Source organism: Chironomus tepperi, unplaced genomic scaffold, assembly GCF_022539635.2.
Source record: "Chironomus tepperi strain 1889 unplaced genomic scaffold, CSIRO-AGI_Ctep_v1 contig_364, whole genome shotgun sequence".
NCBI lineage: Eukaryota > Metazoa > Arthropoda > Insecta > Diptera > Chironomidae > Chironomus > Chironomus tepperi.
In genome coordinates this window covers 2,822,894-2,850,862 of record NW_027226486.1, presented here as the reverse complement: position 1 = coordinate 2,850,862, position 27,969 = coordinate 2,822,894, and the positions used below count along the sequence as shown (strand labels likewise).

The 27,969-nt window shown below is 30.8% G+C and overlaps 1 protein-coding gene across 1 annotated transcript in view; it reads left to right on the top strand.

Moving 5' to 3' along the window:
• Positions 1-26,424, top strand: part of LOC139095245 (homeobox protein 2) — a 35,185-nt gene extending 8,761 nt beyond the window's left edge. Inside the window, exons 2-3 of the mRNA XM_070646540.1 lie at positions 18,961-19,178; positions 20,947-26,424. Of these exons, the coding sequence (XP_070502641.1) occupies positions 18,961-19,178; positions 20,947-24,188 (3,460 nt within the window). The 3' untranslated portion in view covers positions 24,189-26,424. The remainder of the gene's footprint in view (positions 1-18,960; positions 19,179-20,946) is intronic.
• The last annotated feature ends 1,545 nt before the right edge of the window (positions 26,425-27,969 follow it).

The following is a 27,969-nucleotide window of genomic DNA, read 5'->3' as shown; positions in this document are numbered from 1 at the left end:
TGAGATTTGCCATTCAAGAAAATAGAACAGACCCAAAGTTTTTTTGTGTTTCGGAAAAATGTCTTCGACTCTTTTTTTTACTGATAAATTATAAATGCGACATTAAGGCAGATACACAGTCACACAATTTTATACCAAGAAAAAATTGTCAAGCAGTCTCCACCTTTGAATGAGTTCCCAGTATCTCGTGCGTCATTATAACTATATATTCCATAACACTTAGTTCAAATGCGCAACTTATCCTATAATCTACAAAACATTTTTTCTTATTATTACACAAGGGGGTAATTTAACACAGAAATGGAATTAAAATGGTTTTATAAGGGATTAAATTAGATGGAATAACTTTTTCTAAATTATTCATGCTTATCAGTGTCAAAATCTATCAATCAATAATGTATTAAAGATACTAATCTACTAATTTCGTCATGAAATATTAAAGTTCTACGCTAATTGAGTTTCATTGGATGATATTTCAGCTTAATGGAATTATTACACTTTGTTTAATGGGAAAACGGTTGGTAATTATTGGAAATTTTGATGAGAGAAAGTTCATTGCCCCCTCTTTGACTTAGTTGATTCCCCCTCTTTTTGTTAGTTGATTGCCCCTCTTTGTCTTAGTTGATTGTTCCTCTTTAGATTTAGTTGATTGCCCTCTTTGACTTGTTGATTGTCTTCTTTGTATTAGTTGATTGCCCTTTGCTAATTGTTTGCATCTTCTTTGTCTTAGTTGATAGCTTATCATTGCCCGCTTTGTCTTAGTTGGTTGCCCCTCTTTGTCTTAGTAGCTTGCCTTTCTTTGTCTAAGTAGGTTGTCCCTCTTTGTCTAAGTAGATTGTTCTAATTTATCTTAGTTGACTGCCCCTCTTTGTCATAGTTGATTGCCCTGCTGTTTCTTAGTAGCCTGCCCCTTTGTCCTTTAAATCCCCCTTCTAAATGTTCATTCAGCAAACTTCAAACAACTTTTGTGACAATTTCCGAACATTTCCAACTGCCTCAGTTCACTCAATACCTAATCAACGCTTTTATTTGTTCGATTCCATTCATTGACACTCATCTCTTTTATATCTACTCTGTACGCATTCCCATTTTGTTTCCCTTTCACAGTCATCGATTCTCTCATTTTTTTTTCTTTTTCGTATCTTGCACAAAATAGTTTTATTTTATTTTGTGTAGCATGCACAGAGTGAAAAGAATATAAAGCTATATATTATATTCCATTAAATACGTAGAAAAAGAAAAGGAAAAAAAAAAGTCAACAGGGGGTTGAATTTTTTAGTTTGCTGCCTTTTGTTGCTATTCCGACGAAATGGATTTTAAAATGTTTTTAGAAAAATATAAAAATTGAAAAAAAAAGAAATAAAAATAAATATAAAAAGTAAAAAGCGGTGTGGAATTAAAGATGGTCAGTTTCACCTGGTCATCAACTTTATATACCTACCGTCCGACTAGGTAAATCATATTTATAGGTGTAAATTTTCCCTTGAGGAAGTTGCTATTCATTTCTAAAGAATTCGACTATAAACAATTCTTTTGGGACTGATGACTGCAAGTCCGGAAATGATTATCTAATTTATGTTTAAAAGACCTTTTTTTTCTTAGATGCCGAAACATAACATAGCATGTATGCAATAAGACAAAATAAATTTTTGAAGACGAAATAACTAACAATTCAAGTCATGCTATAGGTGAAACAGCTATGTTAACAACAATTAACATGCCTACGAGTCATTATTGCAAATGACAAAAAAATAAACGAAAAAAATTGGACGAGAAAACAAAAGAAATATACAGCATATAGGAGAAGAAAGAGAAATGAGGAAAAGAAGTTTTTATTTTATTTTTATTTCTCTTCGTTTTCTATCTGTCTATAGAATCATTTCGTGTGTCAACAAACGGAAATAAACATCACGTAGATAATAGATGAGGATTTTTTCTTCTATTTATTCCCGTTTTTTTTTCATCATCTCAAATGCTCACTCGGTAGTGATGTACAGTACTGAAAGAAATGAAAATTGGTCTAGTTTCATAGAGTTATTGATGGGCTGGAGCGCAGTTTTTTGGCATGTTTGGAGATTATTTTGGGAATTCGTACTAAGGTTTCTATCCAAGTAAGAATAGACTACGATAAGAGCTTTCAATCTCTGACAGACAATGGAGCATACTCATGGAATCGCTCAATTTTGGAGCATAATCATCTAATTGCTCAATTCTGGAGCATATCCACTTAATTGCTCAATTTTGAAGCATATTTCTGATCATTCTCCTTATCTGTTCAAACAATGGTCATGCCTGAGTCACCTCTAAGAGTATTCTCCCTATAATATCAAAGAATAAGTAATGACTTAATAAATAACGGCATTCTAGTGAAAACAGTACTCACAGCTTCGTAAAATAGAGGTTATAGCCATCCATTTGTTGTCTGACCTCTCAATCATTGACCCTTGATACTCAAAATTGCAAATAATGTTAAATAGAAAGCTATAAATCCTAAATTCCTACTAATAGAGATGTATTGTATTCGTTGAATAAGGGAACAGCATAGATCCGGCAAAAATTAAGTCCAAAAGTTCAATTCCGCCTGAAATTCGGCCGGTCTTATTAACAATATACGAACTAGAGTCTCTAAGGTTGCGTGGAGTTGGAATCCAGGCCGGCATAAACCATAACAGACAGTTAGCATCATCTCAAGAGCAGAGTAAGCTGAGGGCAAAGCTCACGAGAATGCTCATCTAGTATAATTCAGGAGAGCGAGCTCTCGAGAGCATACTCTTTGGTCTTTTAGGATGTATGTCAGGTTTCTCATTGACTGCATCACCATATAGCCTTATAGTCACTCATAAACCACATACCCAACCAAAATGACCATCAAAACTTCCATTCTCCTCCAAAAATCTCGCTTAACTTGTGTACAAAATAGATAAAATGAAAATACATACAAAAAAAATAAGAAAATTCAGCAGTTTGATTATAATGAAGAACTTCATTTCGTGCATGCTACTCTCCAAATTATTCGTCCATAGAGTTTGAAAGACACAAAAAAAAAAAGAGGAATCTCATAATGATCAAGAACATGATGATGATAATAATGATATTAAAAGGGGGGTATGAGGCAGGACCATTATAAACACAACAAACTCAACTAGATGTGAATAGCATTTAATATTTATAAAGGGGATGGATGGGATGTAAACCAGTAAAAATATATAAAAATGGTAGCATTTATGAACGTGATAATGGCTGCGTTAAGTATCTACGGATATCTTATCTACGTTATATCTCTTTTTTTTTGGGATATATATTTTGCCTTACTGCCTTAAAAAATTAATCTCTCTCGTTATTTTTCGCATCCGATGAGGATCTTTCAACTTGAATCTTTTCAAGTGATTCGCTTATAAAAAATTAATTTTTTGATATATTTTTACGATAATTCACTTGTCATTTGTGCTTGTGGATGTTTACGAAAGTTACGAATTTTTTATGTCTTATTATATCAGTCTTGAATAAACTTTTGTTGCTTATTTTTCATGATAATCTGACAGGGGTTAGGGATTATGAGGGGATGTGCCAGTCCACGTGATACATAATTGCAGAGTTGCGTAACTGGCAGCTGACATAGGCAAAAACCGTACAAATTCTTAATAATGTGCAAGATTTTCTTACAAAACCATACAAATTACAAAGAAAATTGGCAAAAACCATTCAATTTCTTGGTAATTTGTATGGTTTTGTATGAAAATCCATGCGCATTATTAAGAATTTGTACGGTTTTAGTCTGTTTAGTCTGTTTAGCAACTCTGCATAATTGGATGGAACCTAAAACCTTTTGAGATGAATTTTTAAATTTTATGAAGGATTTGAGAATTCTTGTAATATTTCCTATTTAAAGACCTCTCAAACAGCTCTGAGCAAAAGTTTCAAAAATTCCAAACGACTTCCTCCATTAACACAAGCATTATATCTACTACGGAAAATCACAGAATATTATTAGCACTGATTTCATTTCCTTCATAAATATTTTACAACTTTAGCAAAAGTTTTATCAATTATTTATTTGATATAGATGCGTAAATGGAAGCTAAAAACAAACTGAAAAAAACTTCCACCCTAAAACTGTCAAAGCTTTATTGTGATGTCAATAATATCGTCATCAAAATAAAAAAGTTTAAAAATACTTTACTTTTTATGGCTTGAAAATGATTTTTTTTATTTTAGCATACATCAAGTCAAGAACGATTGAATGTCAACAAAAATTACACAGTAAAATTGTTGAGAATGCTTAATTGGACTTCCTTTAATGAAAATAATAGGAGAAATATTGCTTCCTGTGATGATAATAAGTACACAATTTGCTACTTTTTTAAATGATTTTTATTGGATGTGAAATAAGAAATTTTGTGTCATCAATTGAATATGGGTGGGGGTAATGGGTCTTGTATTGTGGACATTTATGGGTTTTTGCTTCATTTGCAATTTTTAAGGGCAGTTAAATGTAATTTTTATGTTTATTTGAAATTTGTTGCTCAGTTGTATGAACCAATTGCTCAGAATTGATCCGATTGACAGAATTGACAGTTTTGTTAACAAGTTGCTCAGTTTTAATTACAAAATGCTCAATTTTGTTCATTTTTGCTAATTTTTGCTCAAATTTCTAATTGATTACAATTGCTCATTTTTTCTCAAAGTTGCTCAGTGCTGCTCATTTCTATTCATTATTGCTCAAATTTTCCTGAACTAAATTGCTCAGTTTTATTCACATTTGTTGAAAATCAACTAAATTTTGATTAAATTTGTTCAATTTTAATCAAATCAACACAGTTGCTCAGTGTTGCTCAGTTTTGCTCAAATGTTGCTCACTTCTGAAATTTAAATCACCTCAATTTTGTCTAAATTTCCTTAAAATCTACCTCAATCCTTCCCGAATATACAAATTTTTCCCATAATTCCACCCCAAAAACCCCATGAGATTAAAAATTCAAAAAACTTCTCCAAAACTTCTAACAAAACGTTTCTGAGGTTTTTTGTTAACTTAATTAAGATTTTAAGTAAACAATTGGTTCGTTGAGTCTTCTTCCTTCACATGATAAAGTTCATAAAAAAAAGTTGAAAATTTAAATTTTGTTTCATTAATGCAAGTAAGACAACAAAGGAATTGAGAACAGCATTGCCATAAGTACTTGATGACCTATATATGTATGTATGCTGCTTCCAATTCTCAATGCTCACGTATTGTGCTGAAAAAAAAACTAATAATAATGCTAGAAAAAGTTTTTAGAAAGGTGCATAGCTTTTTATTCAAGATACAGACGATCAGCATACTCAATAGCTATGACTTACTATGGTACAAAAAAGAAATAATAAAATGATTCATGTCTGAGTATCGAATTTGAAATTGGACGAGCAATTATGGATGGTAAAAAGGAAATGATGTCGATGTGAAAATCAAATCATCCCTTCCAGCGCAAAATTTCAATTAAAATTGGAATATGCAAAATTGAGGAAGTTTTTAGTTTTCAATTTTCAATGTCTGTGTCTGTATAGTTTCCATAAAATTTTTGTCTCTTTTAAGTCATCTCATATCATCTCCCTTTTGTATGTAAAATGCCTCATAAATAAACAAAATGAAAATAAATATATTTTCTGTCATTTCGTATCGTATGTAGGCTTTCAGACAACAGTATTCACAACAGTATCAAGTTTCATAATCGAAATGCCAAAAGAAATATTTTTTGTCTATAGTAAGCCTGTGATGGCAAAATTATGAAGTATGAAATATTTTTTGGCTTAATAAAAAATCAATCGAACAAATTGATTAGATATACAATGCAGCACACACACGATGAGACATAGACAAATTCATTAGGGTTATTTTGAATATTGATGAAAAATAGTTGAGACATTGTGGATATATGAGACCATGATTGACTATTAATCATGCATGGTTGTATTACAAAAGAGAAAAAGTTGAGATTATTCGTAAATAATTCATAAATGTGGCTAATTGTACTGTAATAATCCACATTTTATCTGGTCATATGAAGTCTATCGATTGCTTAATCTGTGTCATGTTTGTGGATTTTAAAAGCTATAACATAATAATAATAAGTTCTTGAGTAATAAATAAGTAAAATTGCTTTGAGGTTTAATCGCTTTGGTTATTGGCATAAATAAAGTTATAAATTGCTTATTCATTAGGAAAGTTGAGCTGTAAACAGAAGCTGGATGAACGGCTTTTTAAAACTCAAACGAAAAATTAAATTTTATTCAAAAAAAAAAAAATGTAAAAAATTGTCAAAAAACCTTCAAATTCTATCAAAATTTGACATTTAATGCTTAATTACCATGCTTGCCACTTTTTTCTACAAGAATGCATGCTCAAAATCCATCAATTTGTACATTTAAGCACATTTTTTCACAAAATAAAACTCGAAGTGAGAGAAAAATTTTGAATTTATCCAAAAATTATTCAAATCCCAAAAAACCGTTAAAACTGAACATCAAAAACTTCCATTACAACATAAAAGCCAGCACACATTTCTTTCCCAGAAGCCTCATAACTAATCCGGAAAGAAACCAATTTTGTCGTGCAACAATTCTAACTTAATGGCACTTGAGAATGTTAATTGACTATTACCGACTCAAGGGTAACAATCTTTGACGGAATTCGGCAATTTTCAGTTTAAATATGGAAGTAAAAAAGGTAAAGAAAAAAGAGTGGTAATTATTGCTATTTTAAATAATTATTGCGTAATGATGTAGTAGGTTTAATTGAGCATTGAGTCAGTTTAATGGATTTTTATGAGTCAAGTCAGTAACCACAAAAGAAAACTTAAGTATGTTGAGTTTAGCACTGAAAGATTCACACTTGACAGAGTTTTTTAAACTACAGAATAACATAAGGTTAATTGCGATACCTGAAATCAATTACGTCCCGTCTCCCCTATGACTCATTTACTGTTACAATTATAAATTACGTACATGACATTTCTTGTCTTGTATGAAATTAAAGCCTTTAAAGCTATATCACAATTTATACAAAATAAAGGCGGTTAAGGGTTCTACAAATAAAGACTCTTAATTTAATGCTATTTTTCTTTACACCTACAGGCTTATATGAATTAGCGTATAATTTATTCATTTAATTCCTAACAGATGGATTACCTCAATTTCTAGATTACTGAATACATACGGCATGACTTTATCTGTGAAAATATGGAGGATTATCATAATAATGAATTAGGATTTTTCTTTTATCATAAATGCTTTTTTTCTACTAGTATGGCTATCGCTATGGTTATGATGAAATGAGAGTAGAGCTTCCAATTATGGAATTTTGTTGTTTTTTTGCAACACGAGCTGATTTTGAGGTTATGTTGTCCTTAAATTCAAGGTTAAATTGATGTTAAGTTGAGAATTTTATGCTGAGTTATTGGCTTATTTGCGGTTAATTGTATAGAGATTGAGGTTAGGTTCGGACTTTTTTCTATTTTGATAAATTGAAATTTGAAATTTTTGAAAATTATAATTTTTTCAAGTTTTAAATACCCAATTTTGATTATGAATTTTCAAATTCAATTTGATTTTTTAAATTTTGAATTTTAAAAATTCTATTTTGAATTTAAAAATCAATATTTAAAGTTCACAAACTTTTAAAAAGCTTTAAATTTTGAAATTTTAAAAGTTGAAATTTTAAAAATTGAAATTTAAAAAATTAAAATTTTGAAATTTAAAAATTAAAATTTTGAAATTTAAAAAATTAAAATTTTGAAATTTAAAAATCAAAATATTGAAATTTAAAAAAATTAAAATTTTGATATTTAAAAAATTCAAATTTGATGATTTTTAAAATTGAAAAAATGAATTTAAAAAATAATAAATATAAAAAATTATCAAAATATTCATAAAAATGTAAATTTTTGACATTTTAAATTCAATTTCCATTAAATTTGTCACTCAAACCTGATTCATACTCAAAAATATTGTCGCTACTGTCCAATCATCCATCCATTTACCAATTCGCTTCCTAAATCCATTACCATTAACCTTAATTAATCACAACATAATGCAAATCTTTCTCACATGACTCATTAGCTGAAGCCAACATTCCAATGAATACAAAACAAAACAGAAAAGATTGTAAATTGATTGTTACTAAATGTCTAAATTGCTTTCAATTTATTTAAGCTACAGTGAGAAATTTACCCAAAACACGTCGTAAATGCAGATCATAGATAGGTGACTGTACAAAAAAAAAATGTAGCTATAATGTATTAATATAAATTTGTTTGATAGAATCAATATTTGAATATTCTATTAATATACAAATTGTTTAACAAATTTGATTTATGCTTTATAATGTATCGATTTCAACATTTTGAATTAATTTATTCTATAATATTAATTTATATGAATTCTAAAATGGACACTAAATGTGTAATTTAAAGTACAACAAAGTCTAGAGTTTCATGTATCTATATTTTTTGCGAAAAACAAGCCTTAAGGTCGTTTGTATTAACAACTTTGCATAAATAAGCTTTAATGTGAATTATTAAAATGTGTTTCTTAATTTCTTCCTACCTGACCATATCGAAGAGTATCGAATATCCATAAACTACACGCCCGAGTGACACACATATTCATAATCGCACGGGAGTTACTTTTGTTTTATGATGTCTCGATTTACATTGCAACTTTTATTGTAATTTATTGTCTGGAACTGGAATGTCGCAATAAATAAAGTCAAGATCTGGGCAGATGATTTAATAAAATGCAATATTTGTTATGGGAATATGTCAAAAATTAAGATGTAAATGATACATACTCATGGGAAAAATGCTGAATATTGCTTAATTTCAGTTAATCTTGTTGTGGCCCAAGTAGTATAGAGATTGAGTTCCATGTTTAAGGTCGTGGGTTCGAATCTCGGGCAGATTGTCTGAATTTGATGAATTTTGACAGTCTAAAGATTGGGTTCAAGTCCTATGGGATTTAAAATGATGAGGATGACTCCCTTTAGATGGGGGTTCATTGTCAAAGAATACCTCAATGTGGGTAAAACCCCAGCTACCCTCAAATGATGAAAATCGTTGATTTGTTGGAGTTTTTCGATATAAAATTCCCCAAAAGCACCTAATTGCTCATAAAATAGCAAACTAAACCCCCAAAGTTGACATCTAGTCAACAGCACCATCCAATAATCACACAAAAATTCTTCAAACCAGCACCGCTGACATTTATTTAATCTTAATATCCCCAAAAAATTTCAATTTCAATCCACTAATTGAAATTTTTTTCTTCATTAATAATCCCCAAAAAATTAACTTTCTCATGCTCATCATGACGATAATGCACGAACATTACGATAAACTCTAAAATATATCTACATAAATCCCATCGGTATCATAAGCCTCCCATGGTCATAAAATGTCACTCGGGAAGTTTTAAAGTCGATTTTAATAAGCGGGACTGATTTAAATATAAGAAAAAAGAGAGAAGATTCAGGCAGGCATAGAAGAAATAAGAAAAGAAGTTCATCCCACACAGTAAAAAGTAGAAAATTTATTCAGCCACACAGTGCATGAATATTTATTAAACATCATTAATTAATACGATAATTAATTCAACGTTTTTTTGAAGATGTGCACGGTGCATTTAAACTCCCATTTATCAATGAGCAACAACCTAAACTAACGATTAATAATACTATGAATATGTAATTTGATATACATTTTTAATGCTTGAAAAAATAATATTTAATGAATGAAAATTCTTGCAATTTGTAAATCTGTACGCCTGTAAAGTGAATGTATGAGACAGCTTTTGTTTCATAATAAACATTAACATCCGTTGACATTGCTGCTTTTGTGAGAAAAAGTATAAAAAATTAAAATTGGAGTTGCTTGAAATGCGGTCTGGATGTGGAGGAATTTGGCGCATTTTATAATTGTATTGTTTTATTGCTCAATTGCTGAAGAGTATGAAGAATTTAATGGAATTCAAATTCTTAACGGTTTTTTGGAATTCAAATTTTTGACAGTCTTTTGAAGTTCAAATTATTAACGGTCTTTTAAGATTTAAATGGTTTTTTAAGAATTAAATTCTTAATTGGCTTTTTAGGTTCAAAATCTTAGCAATCTTATGAGATTCAAAGTTTAACGGACGTTTAAATTTTAACTGTCTTCTGAGATTCAAATTTTCAACATTTTTAAGTTCAAATTTTCATCATTTTAATATTCAAATTTTAACGGTTTTGAAAATTGAACTTCAATTGTCACTTGAGTTTCTAACTTTTAACTGTCTTTAGAAATACAAATTTTTAAATGATCGTTTAAGATTCAAATTTTAACGGTTTTTAAATAAATTTAGATGAAAATCTTGACATTGTAATTTACAATTTGTAAGCCAATAAATTCCCAATTAGTCACCCAACCTTCCAACCATTAACTTACACAAAACGACAATCCAAATTCCAGCCTCAAATATCAAGTCTCAACCCAAACCAAACTGAACATAACATAAATTGTTAACATATATTTTTCAAAATATCCACCTCTGAAAGATTGCACAATTGTTATATTTTGGTTATACACTAATTATACATCATAAACACAGCAACAGCAATGGAATTAAACATGATTGCTCTTTAAGGTATAACAGTTAATTGGTCTGAGCCTTTTTGATGAATGAAAAAAAAAGTCAACCTTTCAAATGCCTGCAACAAATCAATTACGCCACAACAGACATCAAATAAATGTAAAATATATCGGTATCTACGACAAAAAATAAAAAAATTGATTTTTGATTGCTCTTTTGATGTATGTTAAAAGGATTATTGAGAGGAAAAAAGTTATTAATATTTGCAGGTTGAAGAGTGAAACTGGTTTTTTTATTTGCCTCACAAACTTGATTAAATGGCATGACACGAGAGCAATGCCACCGGTAAAAGTTGAATACTTTTGATTGTTCAGCCATGCACAATTGTGCGCACAAGAGCTAATCGAGAGACCTGATTATTTATTAAATCATGAGAGAAAACATAACAATTTTTTTTTTATATATATTGAAATTGATTGAAAACATGATGAAGCCTGACTGCTGTGAAGCTTTGGAATGTAATTTTTTTTTCTTCGTGATTGGTTGGTTGTGGGGTGATTTTGGGAATGACGTCTAAAAAGGGTTTATGGAGATTTTTTTTCGGTCACCCATCTTATTGCTGCGTTGCTTAACTTTCGAGATCTCACGTTTTTCCTTGAAGCTACCATCTGTAAATATATAATAATAAAAATATGGCAAAAGACATATTTAAATTATTATATTTTTTGATGATGCAAACTTCAGGAAGTAATGTTACTCTATCATTTCGGACACCATTTTGTTTTTATTAATTAACTTAATTAACTTTTTTCCATACTCACTGATCATTCAGTGAACATAATCATGTGATTATGAAAAAAGTAGGTTTCGACATATTCAAAAATTATTATTCAATATGATAAAAAAAATTGAAGATGGAAATCAAATTTTCCTGAGTTTTTCATCCTAATTTCATTAAAATTCCGCGGAAAATGGAATTAAGATTTTCATTCCAATTTTTAAAAAAACTACAAAACATTACATTTTATAGGGTTTTCATAACTTCTGAAAATTAAGGCGATCACTTTTCGAAGGGTTTTTATCCAAACATCTTGGGAAAATCAATTTTCAAGTTTTTCATCCTAATGTCTTGCGAAAATCTTTTCAGATAGTTCCTTGAAAATGACTTTCATTAATTAAATCTTTCTGGATCTTGCTTTAATGTCTTTCTGGATCTTGCATGACCTTACTAACCTTTGACCTTACTGGATCTTGTTTTTAGTTCGTGGACATGACTTTGGACTTTCTGGATCTTAAAGTTACTTAAACGAGCTAAAAACAAGATCTAGTCAGGTCAAAGTCATTTCTACAAACAAAACTCCAGATCCAGTAGAATCAAAGTCATTTCCACGAACTAAAATCAAGATCCAGTAAGGTCAAATTACTTCCAAGAACTAAAACCAAGATCCAGTAGAATCTAAGTAGCTTTTACGATCAAATACCAAAATCCAGTAAGGTCAAAGTCACTTCCACGAACTAAAATCAAGATCCAGTAAGGTAAAAGTTACTTTCCCGATTAATAACAAGATCCAGTAAGGTCATCACTTCCACGAACTAAAACCAAGATCTTCAAAGTCACTTCCAATTTCGTGAATTCACGCCAATCTTACGTATATGTTTCACGCCAAGTAATTATCCCCCTGATTGAAGTGATCATGCTCAAGATTATGTTCATTCAATCAGTGAACATGGTCATATGACTTTGAAAAATTTCGAAAATAAGTGATTATGCTCTGATTACGCTCACTAATTACAATCAGTGAACATGATCAACTTTCACGCTCATTGATTACAATCAGTGATCTCGTTCCTACTTTCATTGAAAATTTCCAGTAGTGATTATGATAAGGTCGCATCTGATTGCGCTCATTGATCGCGATCAGTGAACATGCTCAGATATTTTTGGAGTGATCGTACTCAGATGACATCTGATTACGCTCAGTGACTATGTTCAGTGATTATGATACGGTGATGATAACATTTTTTCAGAGTGATCACGATCAGATACGATAATGATTGTGATCACAAGTTGTGATCATGAAAAAACACTTTGTGATTGTAATGCGATTGCAATCACAAACTAGTGATCATGATCATTGGTACCTAATAACTTTCTTACTTCGCCTAATAACTTTCTTACTTCGCTGGCCGTACAGGTCAACTGTGATCCATATCCTCCACCTAAAGCTATGGATAGCTATTGATAGACACCTAAAGCTCCCCCTATCGCTGGCTTCCGTTCCTAATCAAACTATCCATAAAAATGTGTAATATGTGTAAATCCATGGAAAATGTGTAACTCCAAAACTTCCCATGAAGCATTCAGTCATAAATAAATAATCTCATCCATAAAACTCAATACCCTATCATTTCACATAATCAATACAGTCCAAAAAAACTCATCAACTGATTACAAACTTGCTTAAAAATAATTTTCCAAATGGAAGTAAACTAATAACCGCCTGATTATGTCTTTAGTGTCGTTCAAAAAAAACGATGATAGATACCCCCGAAAGCGAATCAAGGTCACACATCACATAAAGTCTTTTCGTGCTAGTTTAATGGCATAGGTGCGTCAATTTTTATGTGCAGTAAAAAAAATAACATTTAAAATCAGTATGGCACAATGGTATTGCAAAATGTCGGCATTTTTTGGTAAATCACAGTTTATGATTTATAATCTGTTTGTTCTCTCAATGATTTTTGAGTGATTATGGTGGATTTTGGTGGATTTATTATCAAGGATAAATGATGTTGCAATAGTTTGTGGATTGTATTTGCATTTTGTGAGGTTTTTGGTGAAGTTGGGATGGGGTAAATGGTTAGAACTGTGACTTATGAGTCATCGGATGTGAGGTCGAATCTTAAATGTGATAAAATTATGAATATTTATGTAAATTTGATTTTAATAGCTTTAATTGATGGTTTGTTCGAGGTTTACTGGTTCGTGGAGCTAGTTTTGACATCAGAGCTGCTTAAAGAGTCTCTACATTCCAAAATTCAGCAATTCTGATGCAAAATTGAGTGCATTTCAGTACTTTATCATCCAATTACCCTAGATCGACAATACATAAGGTATACTTGTATATAAAGGTAGCTCTAGCTACATATCTTCAATTTCCAGCAATTCTCTCCAATTCTCATGTAAAATCGATCACATTTCCCTACTTATTCATCGAAATTACCCAAAAATACAGCACGTACCATCAAATTCATGCCAAAGAAAGTAAATAATGTTCAATTCCCTCCTTCCAGCCATCTGCTCCCAGCCACAATCTCAACAAAAAATTGCAAAATGCAGAAATTTGCAATTATTAAATCTGATGAAATTGCAAACAATTTTCAAAATTAAGAGAATCAGCAAATTTATGTGAAAGTTGACCTCCTGACACATTCATAACTCCATTATCTCTATGAAATAGTTAGGATGCATTGCTTCGCTGTTATTTCTTCTTATTTTTTTTTATTGCAATATTCAGTTTACGTGACAACATTGAGAATAATTTTTTTATTTCTTTCCCTACTTGCTTCTCCCTTTCCCTTATTTTCTTTCATCCGCACATACTTCGTGCACTTGAGTCATCAACCATCATTCGTTCTTCTTTCCATAGCGACCACTTCTACTCTCATGAGAATATATAAATTGTATATTTCAACAACAACAGCAGCACAGAACCCTAGTAACAATGAAAGTAGGATTATCCGATGGTGATATAAGTATACATCATGTTCGTTTATGTCTGTTCGCTTTAGAGAAAATGCTGATAAGATTTTGATTGTTTACGACCATAACACCCGATGTTGTTCCTTATATTGGGTTGCATGGTGCTGTAAAAGACACTGAATATTTGGGGAGGGATGCAGTTATGTATAATGTGACATTAATATTCATGAAAGTCTCTTTAATCGACTTAGATTCGGTTATTAGCTTGATATGGGGAAGATGTACATAGCGTGGCTTATAAATTTTCATGTAAACGATCCATTTTGTTTAATGATGGAAAGGATTATACTAATAATTTATGATACGCACATGCAAAATTTTCATGAAAAATTCAGAGTTTTTTTTCAAAAATTATAGAACCCTTTTTTCATCTCTATTGAGGCTGATACATGAATTGAGGTCGACAATAGCATCATTATGAATTAATATAATAATGAGGATAATCGGACCACATATGGACATAAAAAAGGAACTTTTTGTGGCTTGAAATTCAAATGTTTTTTTAAAGTAGTTTTGGAACTATTGATTTAGATTGGGGAGAACTTGGAAGTATATTTTTGAAATTAAAAAAAGTAATTACATATCGATTGGAAGTTGTTGAAAAGTAATTAAAAGTTTTTTGAGGATTGTTGAGAGCTTCTGAACATAAAGTTCAATAGAAATTGACTTGATATGGTTCTATTGGAGTTATTCTTGTTAGTTTATGGATTTTCATTAATGATGCTCAAGTTTTGATGGTTGATGCTTAACTTGGTGTCTTTGTTGCTCAACTTTGCATCATTGTTGCTCAAATTTGAGTTTTGGTTGCTCATTTGTGCGTCTTTATTGCTCAATGTTGTATATTCGCTGCTCAACTTTGCATCATTGTTGCTCAAATTTGCATCTTTGTTGCTCAACTTTGCATCTTTGTTGCTCAACTTTGTATCTTTGTCGCTCAACTTTAAATCACTGTTGCTCAATTTTTGCATCTTTGTTGCTCTACTTTACATCATTGTTGCTCAATTTTGCATCTTTGTAGCTCAATTTTGCATTTCTGTTGCTCAATATTGCATATTTGTCTAAAATTACTTTAATTTCAAACCTTAATTACAACAAACTTGATCATATATTCCATCCCAAGCACATCACATCATCAAGAAGTTCAAAAAACTTTCTCACAGAAAACAGCAAAATAAAAACTTTCATATTAAAAAATATCTCATCATAATTTAATACCATGCAGTAATATCTACAATAAATTCATATTGACTACTATTACCATAATTTTAAAGATTACAGTAAAATAATTCCACAATTTTTATATTACCTCATAAAAAACACTGAATTTATAATTTATAATTCTCGACTAATTTTTTATTACATGATGGAAAATTCAACCTTACAAGCCAGACACAGTCAATAATGTTTATTCTAAGCAAACCTTTGCACAGTCACAGATATATGCGCAATAAATGATCAAAAAGAAATTTTATGTGTAAATATTTAGAAAATAAAGTTAAAAAAAATCTCGCGCTGGTTCATGAATTTGACATTAAATACACAATAACCACGCATGATTGCTTATTACACATTCTAAAAAGGAATCAATGTCAGCGAAATATGTGTATTGTATTAACCTTACAATGTACACATGTACGAAATTCTTTCAAGTGGTTCATCTTCAAGTTTCTCACTCAATTTTTCAATCAAACTCAAGATTACGTAAATTGGAAATTTTATACGACAAAAAATCCACACGAAATATATAAATTTATTGAGAATGTATCTTGAAATTGACGTAAATCGAAAGTTAAATATTCGCATTTTGGATTAGCTTGCTGTGATCTGTCTCACAATCTTATACTTTATGAATTTCATTAAAATATATGAATTTTTGTAGACAATTTTATGCGCATTAAATTTATTTAAGCAGACCATAAAGGAGATTCCATAAAAACTACTTGTAGAATTAATAATAAGATTAGCTTTTGTGGAATGAGTTACATAAAAAATGAGATTATTGAGTGGAAAATGGGATTTATTCATGTTGATTTGATGCTTGAGGCAGTTTGAGGAAGAGAAATTGTTAATTTGATGAATTTAAGAGTTCATTTAGGTTGAAAAATGAAACAATTTTAGATGAGTTTGAAATTTTGCATATTTTTGCATCATTTAATTCACTTTTGCATATTTTGCAATAGTTTTGCATCATTTTGTAGAATTTTTGATCATTCTGTTCAATTTTGGATCATTTTATTCAATTTTGCTTCATTCTTACAATTTTTGCATCATTTTATTTAGTTTGGTATCAAGCTGACTCTTTATTGCTCAATTTTGCTCAGTTTTAGCATCTTTTAAGTCACTTTCACATCAATTATACTCAATTTTCGTATCATTTAATCAATTTTCGCATCATGATAATTGGTTTAGCATTAAGTTGACTCTTTATTGCTCAATTTTGCCTCATCTTGCTCAGTTTTTGCATCTTTTCTAACAATTTCGCTTCTATTGTATTCAATTTCGCATCAATTGTATTTAATTCCGCCTCATTTGATCAAATTTTCATCAATTTTATTCAAATTTATTCATTTCAATCAATTTTCTGCCATAAAATTTCACAAAATCAACAACCAACCAAACCAGCATTCATCTCCCTATCCATTAAAATTATTCAACAATTTTAAAAATCAGGAAAGAAAAATTTTTTCAATTAAATCAAAACAAGACGCAATTTTAAAGTAGCAATAAAAATAATGAAAGAAAAATAAAGAAATTCTCTTCAACATGTGACATTTTTTCGTAAAATTCCCACGCATGGTGAGGGGAAGAAGCAATGGTGAGGCAAGCGAGTGAAACACGACATACATGAAAGAAATTGTCTTCGAAAAAAAAATATATAACATAACATAAATGTAATTGTACGACTGTTCGAATCGTTTATGTGATATGACTACACAGAGAAGTAATACGTTATGATTGACAGTCACCCTCTTATGTTGTGAATGACGATTACGATGATAAAAATGTATGAATGCCGAATGAAAATGATTTTCATCCCTGCATTTACAGATTTATCTCTTCTCTCTCTCTACTCGTGCTGTTTTCCAAAAGGCTAATGACATCCTACTGTGCTTTCAATAAAGAATGAAAATTTCTGTTGAGAAGATTTCTTTTTTTTGATGAATGTAGCAACAGCAGTGGAAGCAGTGAAAACTCATTTCGGTCTATCTTTTTTTCTTTTTATGCGGGGATTTGTGAAGGGAAAAAAATTTATTCGGATTTTTTTGGACAGATCTCTAGGGGGGAGAATTAAGTAGAAAAATTTTATGAAAAGTTTTACGTATCAAATGAGGTTTCGACTGTTGTGAGATAGTTTTGAGTTATTTTGATTAGCTGCTTCAATTTTGGGAAAATTTTGCACACATTTGCATCTTTGTTGCTCAATTTTGCATCAATTTGCTCAGTTTTGCATCACTGTTGCTCAATTTTGTAACTTTGTCGCTTAATTTTGCCTCATTATCTTTCAAAAAAATCAATATTGCTCAGTTTTGCATCTTTGATGTTCAATTTTGCATCACTATTGCTCAGTTTTGCATCTCTGTTGCTCAGTATTGCAACACTGTTGCTAAAATTTGCATCATTATTCATCAATCTTTAACTATTGTCCAATTTTGGATCATTTGCTCATTTATGAAACTTTGTTGCTCAGTTTAGCATCATTTGCTCAATTTTGCATCAATCTTGCTCAATTTTAGATTTTTGCTTCCGCTGTGAGTTCAAAAACCAAATCCAAAACTTGAATTCCTTAAAATCTGACCACTTTTTATTAAAAATAAAGCAAAAAACTCCAAAATAATTAAAAAATTCTGTAAAACAATTTCAAAAAACCTCAATACCCCCTTCAAAAAAAAGCAGAGTCCATAAACATCCATTTATGAAAAGGATTGAGGATGATGAAAATTCTGCGAGTATTTTTCTACCCAAAAAATAAGACAGCAACACAGATACCGACGAGTAAAAAAAGGGATATTTTTATCGGATGGGTCTGCCTGATTCTCATATCACTCTCCGCAAAATAACAACAGCTATAGCTATCAGCAACAACAAACACGTCGTGTAGGGAAAAAAAAACCGCAAAAAAAAAATTTTAATTCAGTAAAGCACCGAGTGAGAGAGAAGTAGCACAAAATTCAATTCACTTTGTGGAGAAAATATGAAAAAAAAATATAATTCTAGAATTCTAGAGCTCCGAATGTATTATGTGAAGTGCCTTTTTCAGGCTTATTGAAGATTAACAAAAAAAAAATAACAGAAAAAAATTTATATACACAACAAAAATGGTATGAAGAAGTAAGAAATAAAATAAAAAATGAAAATGGATGGCAAGATATATAAAATGAATGTTGTAGTTCCATTAGCATTAAAAACCTGTTTTATTTTATGTATATAAGTAGATAATACATAATGCACACATACATATAAACCATTTAAAAGCATCAATATTCAACATTCTTTTTCATTTCTTTTTCTCTTTCCATTTCTTCGCATCGCTTAACATCAACGACGACCACGACGACGACTTTTAACTAAAAAAAAAACGCATTTTTCTGTTCGAAAAAAACCAGATATTATGAGAAAGACAGTCAAATTAATGATCAGCATCAGCAACAAATCAAATCCCATCATAACAAATTCGAATTTGATCTTGAGCGAGATCATGCGCTGCCTACATCAGCACCGAATGCTGATATATTGAAGAGTAACAACAATCCAACCTATCCCAATCCAAATAGGCATCACAATCATAATCATCGACATCAGAATGCCACACCAAGTCCGCAAGGTAAGAATCAATTTTTTTTTTATTTATTATTTCTTCTTCCTTATTTCAATTTCAGTTCTTGCTGTTTTCTCATGTTCTTGTCTTATGGTTGATTTTATCGTGATTTTTTTGTTATTTTTGCAGCAATAAAAGGGAATAACAAATATTTTGTTCAGAGTTCATTTTGGGTTTGATGATTGACTGATGGAATTTTTGTTCCTTTTTCATGTTCAATTTTAGAGAGTTTTTAAACGAGTCAGTTGCATCGCATATGGCTTTTGCCACTTTTTTATATGTGAATAACTTGTTTTATGGCAATAAAAGTTCTTAATTGATGAGAAATTTGCAAAAAACTTTTCGAAGTGAGGAATTTTTTTTGCCACAAAATGGCGAGTTGAGAATTTGAATTTGAAAAATCCGTTAACTTTTCTTGCATATTCTCGCCCTCATCTTAATAATTTATTGATTTTACATTTTCTTTTGTCATAATATTATACAATGTCCTTGGAATTAATCTTTAATATTATATTAATAAGTATTATTGTTGTCATTAATATTATTATTAGCACTGCCGCTATGAGTTTCATCTTGTATTCATTCAATACAATATTTTTTTTTTATATTCCCATTCACGCATGTCACAACTCGATATAATCATATTATTAATGGATAAAGTTTCTTCCTTCATATATTGAGTGAAATATTATATTATGAATGTATATGAATAGGCCCCAGTAAATATTGAACGATGTTATTGTATTTATAGTAAAACTGATAATGATGATCAAAAGTCTCATATTTATAGACTTACGTATCAACATTAGTTAAAATATGGAATTCATATCCATAAATATTTTTGATGGAACTGTCCTATATATGGTGTTATTAGACATATATTTTCGAGACTTTATTGTCACTGTTTTTTGTTTGTAAAATTATGCAAAAGAAAATGAAAATTGTGACCATTTACATGGACTTAAATATTCATAAATCTACACGACTTTTTATCGTTTTTTATTCACTGGGATTTATCCATTCTTGATGCTCTGAAAAATTCATAATGCCTTCAATGTATACAATACACGAAAAAATATAATTTTTCTCTCTCTTATGTATGCATAAAGTATTATCGTCAGTAATTTTATGAATAAAACATATATTCAGCCAGAAACGGAATAAAGCCTTGTAGAAGAGTCGCTAGGATAGGCGGCTTATGCGCATTTTTATTGCTTCTTCAAACGGAAGTTGTTTAATGCTTCAAGAATTTTAATGTGCTATGAAAATTGTGGCAAATTTTTATGCAACGGAATTTAATAATTTGAATTCTGAAACGCTTTTGAACTTTGAATTCATTTTTTAAACAGGATTTGAACTTTCAAATCAAATTTTCATTGCTTTTGAATTTTGAATTCAAAATTTGATTGCTTTTGAACTTTGAATTCAAAATTTGACTGTTTTTGAACTTAGAATTCAAATTTTAACGATTTTTGAACTTTGAATTCAAAATTTAACGACTTTTGAACTTTCAAATCAAAATTCAACTGAATTTGAACTTTAAATTCAAAATTTAACAGCCTTTAAAATTCAAACTCAATTTTAACGGCCATTTAACCTCAAAACATCAACCATGACAAAATGAACTCACATCCCCTTACTATATTCTGCAAAAAATCCCATACCAAGAATAAAGAATATGATTGATATCATGATGAGCGATGAAAATTCATTAAAATAATTCTTTTTTCTTTTCCTTCTTCTCTTTTTTATATTCCATCGCCGTTATCTATAGGTCACAGCAAAAAATCTCCAACATCTTCAATGCATTCCGGTAACATGCCATCATATTCACCACCCACGCGGTCTTTCTTTACACCACCACTGCCACGCGAATACAATAATCCATTTGCTGATAAACCGACATTAAGAGGAACAAATAGTGAAGTTGGTATTATGGATACGGGAAATTTTATGAATCGTCGACCAATACCACCACCAAGTATAACGCCTGGACATGAGCGGGTGCCACTGCGGCCTGATTTATCTGATAATCGGGCCGTATCAGTTGGCACCTCATCACAAGCATTAAATACAGACTTACAGCAACAACAACAATCGTCACAACCGAAAAAAGTACTGAATACACCATCACATAAGAACAAGGTCGATTTGGGTCATCCATATGATAACAGTAATGGCAATAGGGCACTCTCAAATTCTGATAATCCATCGGATGTGTCAAAAATCATTCCGAGTATATCAAGAATATTATCTGGTTCAAATGGACGTAAAGAGGACATTCCAGACGTACTTTTACGTACAGTTACCGTTCGTCCAATTCCGGCTGCTGAACCATCAACAAATGAGCCATCATCACAATTACAACCGGATGGCAGCAACAAAAATTCACCGTCAAATAATTTACCATCAGATTTAGACGATAATGATAAAGTCAATGGAAATAATGGCGAGAATGATGATAATAATGATGTTAAAGATTTAAATTCAAATCAAGATGGTGACGAATCAGATGATGAGGATGTTGATGAAGATGATTATGATGATTTTTCATCACCATCACAATCAAATAGTATGAGTAATAAGAATATCAATAGCGGTAGTGATACAAAGAAGGATGGCGAGACAATTTATTCAACTGAAAATATACAGAATTTAGCAAATGTCAATCATGATCGTAGTTTATTTACATCAACACAACAGCCACAACAGAATCCAATAAATCAACAAAATCCAATTTATAATATTAATACAAATAATAAATTTAATGCTGAACAGAGCGAGGTGCAGACATGGACAATTGCGTGGAATATTCATGTCTATTTATCAGCCATACTATTCACAATACTTGCCGTCTATTCAATATTTAAAATGATGTTTTATGATAAGCTCACGCATCTATTTAATCAATCGTACTTCATAACAATACACCTATTTCTCATTATCATATGTCTTGCACGCATATTTTACCTCTGCTATGATGCATATAATATACATCTTAGCTTCGATCCATTTGTATCGGAAATTTTGCTCAATTTGCCAGCAACATTTTTGACCGTTGCATTTGCCACACTCATACTATTTTTACTTATACGTAGTCTCAATCATAAGAACAATCGATATTCGCCATTGATGCGTCCATTAACAGTATTAGTCGCCTGTAGTGTTCATGTTGGACTTTGCATAACGCTACATTATGTTGAAAGTGTTGCAAGTAAGAATTTTAGTTATACATTGAGTCAACAAGCAGCAAATGGTTTTGCATCAACAAATAGTAATAAAATGTATAATAACATCATACGTGGACATTCGGGACCGCCACGATTATTATCATTAATTTGTCAAATTATCTACATATTTGTGTGTCTTAGTTTGGGCATCTTTTATCTTTACATTTATCGTATATTAAAGCGCGTATTGCGTAATAAGTCACAAAATTATATACATGGATATCAGAATTTATCTTATGCAATACACATTACAATTGCCATTGCATTATTGTTCGTATCACTTGCAGCATTACAAATTTATGGTGCAATAAGTGTCTCATCGACAAAATCATTATCAACATATGATATTGACATAAATTGGCCACAATGGGGTTATCAATTCTCACTGAGACTCATTGAGGTCACAATTATTGCCCTTTTGTCATGGGTAACTGGATTAAAGACTGGTGCATCTGATATGCAACTGAATGCTATTAATATGGATAATGGTATTATACCACCACATGGTGCACGTAGTGGTCTCGATTTTCAATTGGTTAATCCAAATGGTGGTCTTGCACGTGGATATGAAACAAATAGTTTTCGATCAATTGGTGGAGTTGGTATACATAATAATCCAACGGATACAATAAAACATTATCCATTAAATCATCATCATCATCCAGCACAAGGACCACCACCGCCACACTTGATAAATCATCAACCACAAATCAACAATGATACCGAACGGGATTATTTTAGTAATAATGATAATAATAGCACAATTGTGCCAGATCATTATGAGAATCCCAATTTTGAATTGAGATGTGATAATAGTAGCGATGCGAATGTTGTAAATCGTATCCCTAATGGAAGTAGCTCAGAGAGCAATAACCAAAATAATTTAGATGAATATTATTCCGAGCCATTGAATGCACAACAACAGCAACATCATCATCATCATCATCCACAAACGGGTGCAACAATGACACATTACGATGGACGATCTCGTGATGGACCAAATGGTCCATATGATTTTCAAAATTTTGAACGACCGACATTTGATCGTTCAAGCTCGCGTAATGAGTTTCGTGTATCAAAGAATTTAAAGGCGCTCAAGAGTGGAAGTGGCGCAAATACAAATACACTTAATTACAATTATAGTGATAATATATCAAATCATTCATCAGCATATGGTTTTACAACGGCTAATGCTGGTGGCAATAACAATAATATAAATAGTAGTAATAATAATAGTAATTTCAATAATAATTCATTCGAGCGGCGTAGTGGTGTTCGCAAGAGTGGTACATTAAATAATATTGGTGCTATACATCATTCGCGCGGTGGTGGTGGAGGTGGTAGTAGTGGAAATGAGCGTGGAATCAATGGCAATGGTAGTGGTGGATGTAATTCATCCTCGTCGTCATCAAGTGGTATTGTGGTCGGTCATCATCGATCTGGCATACAAACACTCAATTCACGATCTGCACAACATTTGCAACAACAGCAACAGCAACAACAACAACAACAAATGTTCCATCAACCACAATATGAGCGCGATTTTACGCGAAATACATCTGGTCGTATATCAAATAAAGCCAAATTAATGGCAGCTGCTGCACAGCACTCGCCAACCGCACAACAACAAATACATCATCAGCAGCAACGTAGCGGAAGTAGTAATGTGATGGATCAATATCAAAGTAGCAGTGGTGATAGTGCGACCAGCGGCTCAATGCTCGTTGCCGAACACGGTTTCGTAAGATTTCGTGAATTAAGTGATATTGGTATTAATGAATGTTAATTATTATAATTTAATTAATTATTGTCCATTTTTCCTCCTCTACCTGCCTGCCTCTCTCTCATTCCCTTAAAATCTCCTACATACTCAATATAAAGCCTTTTCGTTCACTTTCCGATTAAAAGAATATCTCTTTTTCTTTTCATTACGTACATGAAAGCGAAATAAGTAAATTAATGATGATTATGGTATGATATTCATTGCCGATAATTATTTTATACCACTAACTAATTTTCTGTCTCTCCTTCTTACTTCGTCCACTCATCTCATTGACATAATGAATTAAAAAAACCTTTGCATTTACTTAATTTTTGTTAAGTTTTTAATATAGAATCTCGAATTTTTTGTCTTGTTGGACTTACGGCTTCTGGATTAATGATTCTCGTGCTGTTTCTAAGTAATTTATCGTTGTGGGCTTTAAGAAAGTTATTAACTGATCAAAATGTTAGATACAGTGAGATATTAAGGCTAGATCTAGTCAGTTTTTAATGAGTAATGATTTAATGCTTACTTCAAATTCGAAGAAAATTACTTTTTTTTGAGAACTTTCTGAGTCAGCAGTTAAACAATAAGATTAAGACTATGAAAAGTAGTTTAATTGTTGAGATTTTGGGTTAACAATCTAGGAAAAGTGAGTTGTAATGCTGGAATTAAGTTATTTTTGACTTACTTGAGATTTAATGTAAACAAACTTTGATTTTGGGTGAATCCGACGTCTGTGATGGATGGGATTTATTAGAAATTTGAGTTTTTTGGTGTTTTTAAGGAAGTTTAAGGTTGGAATTAATGAGAATTTGCATCATTTGAGCTTAATTGCTGTTAAAATTCGGAAAATGTTGATAAAATCCAGCAAAAATTCAATTTTTCATCAATTTGCTCAATATTTTCTCATGGAATTTCATAACCAACTATTTTCAAATTCCAAAAAACCGTTAAAACAAGAATACAATAAAAGACCTTCCTAACGACTCCAATTACTTAAGAAACACATTATACTAAAGCCTAAAGTCCATATCACGAGCAAATAAACTTTTATGTACATACGTGGGAAGTAAGAATGGAGAGGGAGAAATGGATATAATGTGAAATATAAAAAAAGATATGATAGAAAACGGAAAGTAAAGTAAAAAAAAAATCTCATAAAAATAACAAAAGAAAAACAAGTGAATAGAAAATTTTATTCCCCAAACTTAAACGATAAGGTATAAAAAATATTAAGGAGAAGAAACAAAAGGCATATAAGCATTGCGTGCGTGAATGTATAAGGATATCTTTTTACCGAAAAGAAAAGAATAATGAAAAAAATACAAAAAAAAAAGAATCTAAACTATAAATAACATTTTCCTAGGGATTGAAATGAAGTGTATGAATGTTACATTGTAATGCGCCCCCCTCCTACCCTCCTCCCCCCTCTCAACTCACTCTCGGTATCTCGTTTTTTGCAATAAATAACCATTCAGATTTTCGCATGAATGATGTGAAAAATGACTGAAAAAAAAGTATAATAATTACCAAAAAGGAGATGAGAGAATCAAAAAAAGAAAAAAATTTTGTGGAAATTGTGAATGAAAAATGGAAAATGAATATGAAATATGTAAATAGTTTTATACGGATGATGATATATAAAAAAAATGAATGAAAAAAACTTGTCTTTAATCTCCCAAAAAAAATTGTGCAAAAATTTGATATTGTTGTAGGCAACGATACACACATGCACAGCTACAAAATTGAAATAGAATATCTGAATATATGAAAAATAATATTATTATTTCTGGTATCGAGCATCAACAGCAGTCAGTCAAAAAAAAAAATAGATCAAAAGGAAATGTGAGATGCGGCAACTGTACACAAAATGTATATCTCATTAAATGGTTGTTATTAATGTTAATTGAATTAAATGCCTTGCGGGGAATCCTCTCATATTGATATGTAAATTAATTGAATTTTTCTTTTTTTTTTGGAAATCATAGACGACTGATGCAGGTTAATTAATGAGACAGAGAGAAATTGTTAACATTTGTAGCAATCATTTTTGGTTATAACTAGATTCCACTTCTGCTGCATAAATTAATTCAATATTGCTGTTGCTTGATTTGGATCGATGGAATTTTCATTAAATTAACTCTCTCAAACTGGACTTGCGACTGGGTGCGTCGAGTAGAAAATTGCAAAATGAGGTTTTAATTGGATTTTAATGGAAGTTTTCAATTTGAACTTCTAACGGCAATTTAAAATTTGAATTTTTAACGGACATTTTGAGTTTGAATATTTAACGGAAAATTCTATTTTGAATTGTTAATTGAAAATTTCAACTTTTTAACGAAAGTTTTGAATTTTAATTTTTAACGGAATTTCAAATTTGAATTTTTGAATTTGATTCTAACGGAAATTTTGAATTTGAATTTTTAACGAAAAATTTAAATTTTTAACGAAATTTTAAATTTGAATCTTAACGAAAATTTCAAATTTAAATTCTCAGCGGAAAATTTCAAATTCAAATTTTAACGAAAAATTCAAAATTTTAACGAAACTTCTTCAATTTCCACCTCTTTCCGTTACAATCAATATCAATCAACTTTAATTCTATCTGTAACTCCTTCCATACTCAATCTCTCATACTTAATGTTCAAATCTCAAAGATATATTAACTTGAATAGTATCCAATTCCTTATCACGATCTCACTCATGAAGTAACCTTTTACAAAAAAAAAACTGAAAATGAAATTTCGTTCATACACAAAATTAACTTTTAGAGCCACAGTTCTTATCTTTCATTTCCATTGTTCCTATATCATCTCGTCTAAATGGCTTGTTGATGTAATAAGAAACTGAAAAAAGAGACATTGAAGAAAGTCCATTGCCCAAGCGTACGTCTGTTATTATGTGATGTACTTTTGTTTGGTTTGAAGACACCATTGACGATGGCGGTTATTATGATGATGATTTTTATGTTATGGTTATTAAAGTCAACGAAATTTCGTCTGTACGTACCGCTTTCGAAATGCCTTTAAAAAAACATCACTTTAATTTGAATAAGGAAGCGAAAGAGGAACAAAAGAAGAAGGGAAGAGATGAACAGAATGATTAATTAATTTTTCATAAAGCGATATGTAAAGATGGGCTGTGGGATATTGATGTTGTATAAGGCAAAAGAAGCAGTTTAAATTGAGGAAGATTGTGTTGAGTTTTTATATGGACTCGATTCTGTTGAATAATCAATATTTTTTGCAGAGCAGAGGTACTCGGCATGTTTTTGGTTTATTCATATGATGCTGCTGAATAAGCTAAACTTTGGCAATGAATTGCTGAATAAGCTGAATTCAGTTAATAATGTTACTAAGAAAAGCTTTATTCAATTTGGTGAATAATGCTGAATAAGCTATATTCAGCCAATGTTACTTAATAAACTTAATTTAGTCAATGTTGCTGAATAAGCTGAATTCAGTTGATAATAAAATTCTGAATTTTTTGAGTTAAAATTTTCAATGTTGCTTATCAAGCTGAATTCAGTGAGAAATGAATAAGCTGAGCTTAACAAATTATGATCAAAAAGCTGAATTCGATCAATTTACCTTGTTTAGCTGAATTCAGCAAATTTGCTGAATAAGCTGAACTTAACTAATGTTTTTGAATAAGCTAAATTCAGCTAATGTTGCTGAATAAGCTGAATTCAGTCAATTTTGCTGAGCTACCTGAACTTAATCAATGTTGCTGAATAAGCTGAATTCAACTAATGTTGCTAATATTGCTGAATAACCTGAATCAATCCAACTTATTCCACTGT